The sequence below is a fragment of the Eucyclogobius newberryi genome, unplaced genomic scaffold, assembly GCF_026437365.1.
Source record: "Eucyclogobius newberryi isolate DKJ021-1_F unplaced genomic scaffold, fEucNew1.0.hap1 SCAF_7, whole genome shotgun sequence".
Classification (NCBI taxonomy): Eukaryota; Metazoa; Chordata; class Actinopteri; order Gobiiformes; family Gobiidae; genus Eucyclogobius; species Eucyclogobius newberryi.
Window position 1 is genome coordinate 23,829,704 of NW_027316389.1, and position 10,325 is coordinate 23,840,028.

Genomic DNA, 10,325 nt, shown 5'->3' on the forward strand with positions numbered 1-10,325 from the left:
GCCTCGCCGGTGTGTGTTTAGCGAGTTCCTTCAGTGTACAGTACAAAATGACAATAGAGAAAGACTGTGTTCGAGCTGGCTCAGAAGAGACGAAAATCTGCGGAGACGAGAGATGCAATCCATCGCGCTAATAAACAAACGCACGTGTAGCAGCGGGGCTGTTGCGTGCTACCGCACGAGTTTTGTTGTTTCTTGGAAACAACAGGAGGGTGGGGGATGAGTGTAGTGAGTGTGCGCGTGCGAAAAAGGGACTAACAGTTGCTTGAGTTCGGTGAAAAATCCTCTATCAGCCACTTCAGTTATGTTCCAGTGGTACATCCCCTGATGGTTCTTCATTGCCTGAAACATTCACTGAGCATCTGTTGCGGACTTGTCCTTGATGTACTTGTGGCACTTGGATGTTTCATCAGTGCCTCGTCGCTCACTAGTCCACGACCTCCTTCCTTACAGCTAGTGTACCGTCTTATGATGCACTCATTTGGGGTGGAACCCTCCATGCATGATGAGCAGCGCTCGTGTTGTCTGTCTAGAAGTATTCATGATATAATTATAATTACAATCCTGATGGTGGAAGACTGCATTTCAGATCGAGGTAATGGGTAATATGACCTTTAATTATTACCACAATTAGTGTCACACCAGCAAACTTTTGGGGACTTTGCACCCACTAAAGGTCTTTGCTCATTGTTAGTGGAAAAGGTTAATTAGCTCGAGTTTTTAGTTTCTCTTCCTTTGAGCAAAGTGGATGACTTTGCACCAATAAACTCAAGCAAAATGTGTGGTTCTGGTCTGCAAGATGATGGATGTATGAGGAGGCATTTGGAAAAAAAACAATCTGTTCAAGTGCACAAAACAAAACAAAAATGTGTAGAATTACAACAGAAGATAGATTTCCCCATCAAAATTCTTGTGTATTATTCACACATTATGAACTACCGTTTGGACACCTTAGCATTGATATTTTGTATTGTACACCTTAAAATGTTTTTTTTAAAACAAGGAAAGTTATTGAGATACACAATGGTTGCATACCCTTGCGTCCTCTGCTGGTGCACTGAGCAGCGACATAGTTTAAATGAGACTAAAATCAATAGTTGGAAGGAAGTGAAAATTGATTTTGCGTCACTAAAATCTAATAATAACTTATTTTACTCCCACTGCTATCTTTAAACAATATCTACTCTCTTTTCTGTTTCAAGAACAAAGTGAATGTTCAATATGTCCCTTCGCCCATCTCTTGTTTGAATAATAATAGCCTTGGTTAAAACAGATAAGGCCAAGTAAATACAAAACCAATCTGTATGGACTATTTCAATTGCTCCCTTCTGCAAGATGTTGACAGAGCCCACACATTCATTTTTTCACACATTGTTTTCCTCATTTGTAATTCTGTGTCCTGTGGCTGGGATTTGTTCCAACATTTGCATCATTGTACATTATGATTAGTGATTTGAAAATCTGCAAAACACAACCTGGAGGAAACGCTGCTCGTACACGCAAAGGTCAAAGCGAGCTCCAAAAAAAAACACAAATATGAACAAGCAGCTCTTAATGTGTGGCAGACAGCTTGTGGCTTTTTCTATATTTCTAGTCAAACAGCTGCTTTTTCACAATATTACTGACTGTTTTTGCACCAGATTCAAAATGAAGATGGAATTACCGTGAAAATATCCATCACTTATTAGAGCTTAAAAGTGTATAACAGAGGTTCCCAACCTGGGGGACAGAAACCACCAGGAAGGGCGCCAGAGTTTGCAGAAGGTCCCCCAGCCCACCCTGAGACCAGACTTAAATCATTGTCATGGCCCACAGAAACAAAGAGAAAGCGTCATCTTTCCCCTTCAGTCTCTTGCTAACATCAGCAGCTTTTACCATCTAAAAAAATTGGCAAAATCAAAAGTATAGTGTCTAAAACAGACTTGGAGAGACTTATCCATGCGTTTGTCTCCAGTAGATTAGACTACTGTAACGGCCTGCTCACTGGCCTCTCCAAACGAGCTGTAAAACAGCTGCAGTACATCCAGAACGCTGCTGCTCGGGTCCTGACTAGAACCAGGAAGTACAATCACATTAGTCCTGTTCTCAGGTCTCTGCACTGGCTTCAGGCTCAGAGAGTAGACTTGTTGTGTACAAGTCTCTCCATGGCCTAGCACCAAAGTACATCTCAGACATGTTAGTGTCATATGAACCATCTCGGACTCTGAGGACCTCAGGGACCGGCCTCCTGCTGGTGCCAGAGTCAGGACTATACATGGACCGGCCTCCCGCTGGTGCCAGAGTCAGGAGTAAACATGGACCGGCCTCCTGCTGGTGCCAGAGTCAGGACTAAACATGGACCGGCCTCCTGCTGGTGCCAGAGTCAGGAGTAAACATGGACCGGCCTCCTGCTGGTGCCAGAGTCAGGAGTAAACATGGACCGGCCTCCTGCTGGTGCCAGAGTCAGGACTAAACATGGACCGGCCTCCTGCTGGTGCCAGAGTCAGGACTAAACATGGACCAGCCTCCTGCTGGTGCCAGAGTCACGAGTAAACATGGACCGGCCTCCTGCTGGTGCCAGAGTCAGGAGTAAACATGGACCGGCCTCCTGCTGGTGCCAGAGTCAGGACTAAACATGGACCGGCCTCCTGCTGGTGCCAGAGTCAGGACTAAACATGGACCAGCCTCCTGCTGGTGCCAGAGTCACGAGTAAACATGGACCGGCCTCCTGCTTGTGCCAGAGTCAGGACTAAACATGGACCGGCCTCCTGCTGGTGCCAGAGTCAGGACTAAACATGGACCAGCCTCCTGCTGGTGCCAGAGTCACGAGTAAACATGGACCGGCCTCCTGCTGGTGGCAGAGTCAGGACTAAACATGGACCGGCCTCCTGCTGGTGCCAGAGTCAGGAGTAAACAGAAGGGTCCTGGCTAAACTCACATCCATGCTGGACCATGAGTGTCACCCCCTGCAGGACACTCTGTCCTCTCTGGAGAGCAGCTTCAGTGAGAGACTGATCCACCCTCGCTGTGTGAAGGAAAGGTTTCGCAGGTCTTTCCTTCCTGCTGCTGTCAGACTTCATAACAAACACTGTTAGTCCTGAACACTCGCAATACTGACCTAACCTAATACTGATGTGCAATTCCGTCATATGTGCAATTACTGTCGTGATCAAATGCAATGGTATTTATGTATTTATTTTTAATTTATTTGTCTATGGGAGTTTTTATTTATAGGAGATCTTCTACTGAAAGTGTTTTTCAGACTTCCTATAAGTGATCTGTTCTTCTGTATCTACCTCTGTATCTTCCTGCGTTGCACCAATGAAATTTCCCCATGTGGGACAATAAAGGAATATCTTATCTTATCTTATCTTAAACAGGGGGAGTCTGTGTTTCAGTTTGATGCAGCTAAATTCTGGAACATTCTTCCTGAAGAGGTGAGACAGGTTCTACTCTGACAATGTTCAAATCTAAGCTAAAAACAGTTTTGTTTCGCTGTGCATGTGACTGAAAGGATTTTCTTTTTTTTCCTGTTGAATTGCCTTGTGTACGAATTGTGCTCTACAAATAAACTTGCTTCAATCTAAAACTCACACAAATTGAATAACTTTCCTACATTTCTTCTTTTTCATTCTTGTAAATCCTGACAAGAAATGTATCCATTGCATGACGGTGCATTTCAATGGTGTTAAATAACTAAAGGTAAACAAAATAAAATAAATCAGTCGAATTACTATTTATTGCATATTTACATTGTATTAATATGTTGTTTGAGAAATATGAGCTATGCATGTAATTAATAGCCTGTGTTTATATGCAATCTGCTCTGTTTATTATTACATTTTTAAAGGATGTTTGGGTTTACCCAGCATTTCAAAGATGTGAAAGTATTTAAAAAGCACCATTGGACTGCTATTTATACTGCCAAGTGCTCTATTAATCATCCAGATAGGTATTCCTGACCAAACACTCAGATATAAATGGTCTCCAGGCGCTGCACTGCGGTTGCCCCCTGAGTTAGGAAGTAACTTAATGTCACAACTTCAGCCATGCTTTAGTTGTTTTTTCATTGATCAATCCCCTTCACTACAGCCAATCAGAGAGCAGACTCCGCCACTCTCTCCTGACTGACCACATTCATCTGGTCATTTAAATCAAAGTAGTACATTGTGGTAATTGATCATATAATTTAGGTTTTTGAACTGCACATACTGGTGTGAAAAACAGACATTTTCCCTTCTCTAATCAGTGATTTTTTTTTTTTTTTTAATCATTACAAACATGAAGCTGATTTAGTGCAATGTTGTGTTCTTATGCTCAAATACAATGCAATGCAAACATTTTTTTTAAATCCCAATACAGTACTCTGATTAATAACAAGTAATAACAATTACTCTCTCTATTCTCTTATCCCAGAAAAGGCAACTATTTCCATTGGCATTACCTTATTTTACAGAAACTAGGCAAACATTAATAACATGCTGGTTGTGGCCAATACTGATGAGTGAAACCAATAATACAAAACCTAATTGTTACTGTGAGAGAGCATGCCTTTTCACAGAGCTGACTAAGCCAACTCTTAATGGAGATATCAGTGGGTTAGAAATGATGTTACACAGATGAAGGACCTGCTATATTACTACAGCAGTCACGAGCTGTCAAGGCTTCAATAAAGGGCTTTTATACTTCACAAAGTGGCTCGGATTCCTTCTATTACTACTGTTACCTCTGTTACCTCGTCTGATAATAATATAGCAAGTCCTTCATCTGTGTAATGTAAAATCTTTTATTATTTTACAGACATTTCACATTTGTCTTATAAAATCACAACTGACACGTTGAAAGATATGTTTGAACACATTTCTGTTGAATTGCAATAATATTGTGAAAGTGCTCCAAAAATATCAAGCTATTAATTTACGGATATGTCAGCATCGCCACCACAAACTGTCTCCCACTGATCCTCGTTGCATCACACAAACAAGTCTGATTAGATTCTAGAATCCTGCAGTGATAGCCTCATGTACAGTGTGCTCCATTTAGTTCACCCTCTGGACAGACCCAGCGTGTTCCTGTTTACGGAGAGCGGGTGGGAGCAGGAAGTCGGGATGTCTCCTCAGAAGAGCCGCTACTCCCCAAGCAAACATCTCACACTGTTTATCTCTTTTATGAGCTGAGAACTACAGGCACACTCAAGCACCCAATGACCTCTGAGAGCAGCTCACTAAGTTTGTCTAGGAAGGTTTTGTACAAACAACATATTATCTCACATTGTGAAATGAGTGAGAACACAAAACGAGATGGTCATAAACTTGCTGAAGTAGTCCATGATAAAGTAAACATGTAAATCTCAGTGGGTTAAATAAACGTCAATCACATTAAAATATGATTATTTTGCGTAAAAAAGCATAGAATATCATGGACATAGTGTTAATTTACTTTGTCAAACTAAATCTGCTTTTGTTAATATCAAACTAACAATCAAGGCGATGGTAAATCCGATTTGTGATAAATCTCTTGTATTTAGAGACTTTATAATATCCTTTTAGAACAACTGGCCATTGTCCAGTCAAGTGAACCACACAGGCTTGTTTAAGGAGTCTGAAGGGGCCGTGAGTGCTACCAGCTTTCAGAGTGCTATGGAACACCCATGAGATGATTGGACAAGAGAGAACGCAGACTCAGCAAAAAGCAGATATGAATATAAAATAATAATTCCTCACCTAACGCTGACTTGATCTTGTGATAAACTGCTGTATGTCCAGTGATTTGTTGAGCCGACAAACTTAGTACACATGAGCATCAACTGTTTCCTGACACATTATACACACATTATATTTCCAGTTTGTAATGCATCAAACACAATCCACGTCTAACACAATATATAAAGATGTGAAAATGTGATGTAGAGGTACTAAGAAAAAGAAAATAAACCGGTAAATGTGTCTTGTTTGCTCTAGATTTAGCCACGTCTCACAGCGCCACAGACTTGGAATTACTAAACGTCTTTGTGAACCGCTGAGATTATTATTATATCATAAAGAAAATATGAGTTACTGTATGTATCAGTATCACTTTGGAGTAGAGTTCAAAATGATATGAAAGCTTTAATACAATATTTTGTATAGAATGACACAGCTTTAGTTATTTAGATCATTAAGAGACAAAGTTTGCGGTTTTGCATGGATAATTGTTTTTAATAAGAGTCAGTGGTTCAACTTTCTGAAGTTTTCTTGACTCCCTGTTACGCTTTATTACAGACTAAATATTTATGTGCGACATAATTAGCCTACTGACTCAGGCTCATTAATAAATAATCATATATAATCAACAGCTAATTACAGAAGGGTATGGTTCCTTCAAGAGGAAACAAAGTCAACAACAGAATAGCACTCACAGCAAAGAGGAACATGCTGAACCAGAGCAGGTTTTGGGAACATTTCAAACAAGATTTTAATTCTAAGGAAAGGGCTTGATGCCAGTTTCAATACCACAATGATGATTAAAGACTATTTCTTTTATACAATAGAATGTATTTTCAACACAAATAAGCCGTCCATGTTCTTTTCCTCATTCTGACTATTCAGGAAAGGTCCAGCATTGTCCTCTTTATTTGTTGTAGTATTTTCAGATTAGACACTCAAATGAGTATTTAGAGTCAATACCAGTTTCTTTATCGAATAGTATCTTGTATTAGGGCTGGCCAATAGTGACAAAAAATAATCCCTCAATATATGTTTTTTATTATCCCATTAACAATAGTGAGACCATATCAGTGATTGAAGAAGAACTTAAAGAAGTGTTCCATTTTGTTAAAGAAAAATAAAGAATTGTGCTAAACCTTTTGGCAGAACGTCACCATGAACATGCAACAAATTAACTCAAATCTTGTACCATATACAAAGTACTTTCTACTTTTCTGTCCAGTTCAACAATGTAGTTGAGTAGGAAGTGATTGCTGCTTTCGAATGCAGTGAAGTAAGATATTATGTCGCTCGAACAGAAATGTGTTAAAACATCAGATAAATGCAGTAATTTCACCTAATATCCTTATTTGAAAGTTTAAAACATAACATTTTTATTTATAATCAGCTCTTTTTGTAGCATTTTTACAATAAACAATACGCTCAATATACAACATTCACCACCTTATATCATTTCAATATATGATATACCTCTACTGGGTATTGATTATTTTTAATACAAACATTTGAATGAATGTTACAAAGTCACAGAAGCAGAACAGGACCCACAGTGGCAAAATTCAACAGATTATTCAAATTGCACCCGTGCATTTCATACATATTGCACTCTATTTTCATTTGGACATGTTTGTTTGTTTGGCTATAATTTAGTTTATGAGTCATCTCTTGATTAAATCTCCTTCCAATAATCATTTGGGTTGCCATTTCCAAACTCAACTTTATGTCATGATTTGAGGTTAGGCAAGAACACAATCATAATATTTGGACAATTTGCACAGATGTGTTCCAGATGATTTTTTTTTTTTCTTAATTTATTTATAGGAGATCTTCTACTGAAAGTGTTTTTCAGACTTCCTATAAGTGATCTGTTCTTCTGGATCTACCTCTGTATCTACCTGCGTTGCACCAATGAAATTTCCCCATGTGGGACAATAAAGGAATATCTTATTTGTTGGAAATACAATGAGTGAATCTAATGCCAAATAAAAACACATTTCTTAAGGCTGAAATATTTTGCTTTCTTTTTCTCCAAAGAAAAATCATCCAAATTGAACGATTATGCAGGATTACTGAGATCGTGACCAAACAACAGTGAAATCTTTAGTTTCTGTTCTACAGCACACAAGGTTGTGATCAGCTTTAAAAAATCAAGACAGATTTGCAAAGATGTATTTGTTTGTATAATAGATTTAAGTAATTATTGATAATTTTTGCAAATATCGATTAACTAAATAGTCTTGGCATCCCTAAACACAAGCAGAAAAATGGCTTGATATTAGAAACAGGTCCAGTGCCTTCCTGTTCAAAACAGCAGAACTGATAAACTCTTCAACTGTCTCTTCATGGTGACATTTTACTGTAACCGTAGCGGTTTTTCATTCTAGTGGTTACAAGACCTCTTTGAACCCTACATATATCACTCTGAGACTCAATTTTTCAAATAATCACAACAAAGTAATGGATGTAGGTAAAAACAGGGTTATCAGACTCAAGCCTCAGATGCAGGACAATACAGGATTAATCAAACACGCAGGAGTCAACCAAAATACAATTTTGAGTACACTCATGATGAGGAAACACAGGCGAAACAAGTTAAACACTCATTAAAGTGGATTTTGCGTAATAAATCCCTCATAGAAACATATATAAGTGAAGTCATCTGGACACTGTTTTGACATTCAGCACAGCTTTGGTCCATTACAGGGCTGTTAGGGCAAGATTGGTTTTCTGGTGAAACTTAGGCAGTAAATAGAGCGATTAATAAGACAAGGAAACTCCGCCTGGAGGCAGGGCTTACGCAGCTCAGAATAGCATAAATATCCACAGTTTGAGAATGACTTCCGGATGAAAGTCAAAATGTCTTGAATTTCAAAACAGTGTCCAGATTGCTACAGCTGAATCTCTTTCTATGATGTAACACTCCTGCACAAATGAGGGATTATACTGACCCATAATAAGTCCCCTTTAAACTAGACCCCAGAAATGTAATCTATGTTGATTTTTTAAAAAACTACAACATTAAATCTTGCATCAATATGTCAGTATGTGTGAGTACCTGGAACTGTCCGGTGTAGTGGTGTTCAGCCGTGCCCTCTCTCCCCTCCTTCAGTGCGATGAGAGTGAAGCCTCTGAAATAGGAGGGGCTTTGTGCCAGCAGGACCACTGTGAGGAGACCACAACAAAGAGAAAAGGATATGTCATAATCGGAAGGTTCAGAAATTTAATATTTACAATATATTGATTTGTTTGACCAAGCATTTTCTATAAAGAAAATACTAGAATCTTTGATTTTATCTTGTGGCTGTAACAGCTTGTGGTTTGGATTTGAGCTTGATTCAAGCTTTGGAGGAATTCATAAAAAATAGTTTGTTACATTCCACTGAGTAAACTGAACCAAAATGTCATGAAAATGTTTTCATGTCATGTTTTTTTTAATACAAAGAAAAATAAAATGTAATTTAATTCAGGATTAATTCTTTTGCCATATTGACCAGCCCTAAGTACAACGTGAAAAGGACGACGTCCTTCTCGGGTCTACACATGGGGAATCTGCGTTTCAGCCGTACGCTGCTAAAAACAGGAATAATCTTCTTGAAGATGTGAGACAGGACTCTACTCTGACAATGTTCAAAACAGCTCAGTTTAGTGCTAGAATGGAAATAAATAAATGAATGAAGAATGTAACTGTCATAGAGGCATATGCATTTGTTGTAATATCCAGATAATAATTCATACTAAAACTTGTATCAAAACCAGATACTTGTTTGAGAAAGTATGGACACTGAAAAAAATCACAAACAGAACAAAATACTGTGGGTCCATATCAGGAAAAGTACACAAAGAACACATTGTGTTCAAAATTAGTATCGAGAATCTGGCGTTTTTCTTAGTATCAAAATCAAGTTTATTTCAGTAAATTTCAGTATTGTATTAAATGGAGTGCAGAAATGGCCAGAACAAGTCCGGACTTCCATGGTTCTTATCTGTAAAGTAAACAACATACCAACTTTAAAGGCTCTTCTTCAAGGTCATTTTTGCAAGTCTCCTTTATCAACAACAAGATTCAGGTATGTTATGTTTATGTTAGGATAATCTTCTGAAATTGCTTCGAGAAGAGCTATTCCAACGGACATAAAGCGAAGACACGCAGTCCAAATTGGCATGCGCGTCACAGTGATAGCCCCCTCATGTGAGCAGGGACACTGTGGCGAGTACAGACCCAGCGTGAAGACTGAGAGCTGTAAACAGAAGCCTGCGGTCTAACACTGAGCCTATAAATCTCCTGGTGAGAGCAAGGGGTGAACACGCCACCAATGTAATATAGAGATGTGGGAAGATTTTATTCACAACTGTTCGTCCTGCTTCCCCAAATCTGCATTCTCATGACAACTGGCATCGATAATCCCGCCCCTGACGACAGTTACAGCATTAACATCGGTGTCTGTTTGGTTCATCATCACACTCACTTTGTTCTGTTTGTAATGGTTCATAACGCTTGCTTGTGAAAGTTTAGCATCATCCTCTCGTGTGTCGTAAAGCAAGCGTTGTGGGGAAAATACACGATTTGTGCGATATATTGCTACAGAAAAATATCACAGTAAATGATAATATAACTTTTTAATATGTGCAATTTATCAACAAAAA

At 38.9% G+C, this 10,325-nt stretch overlaps 1 protein-coding gene across 1 annotated transcript in view; it reads right to left on the reverse strand.

Moving 5' to 3' along the window:
• The window catches only part of spon1b (spondin 1b), a 111,794-nt gene that overhangs the window by 99,499 nt on the left and 1,970 nt on the right, over nucleotides 1-10,325 (reverse strand). Inside the window, exon 2 of the mRNA XM_072434406.1 lies at nucleotides 8,737-8,843. Within this exon, the coding sequence (XP_072290507.1) occupies nucleotides 8,737-8,843 (107 nt within the window). The remainder of the gene's footprint in view (nucleotides 1-8,736; nucleotides 8,844-10,325) is intronic.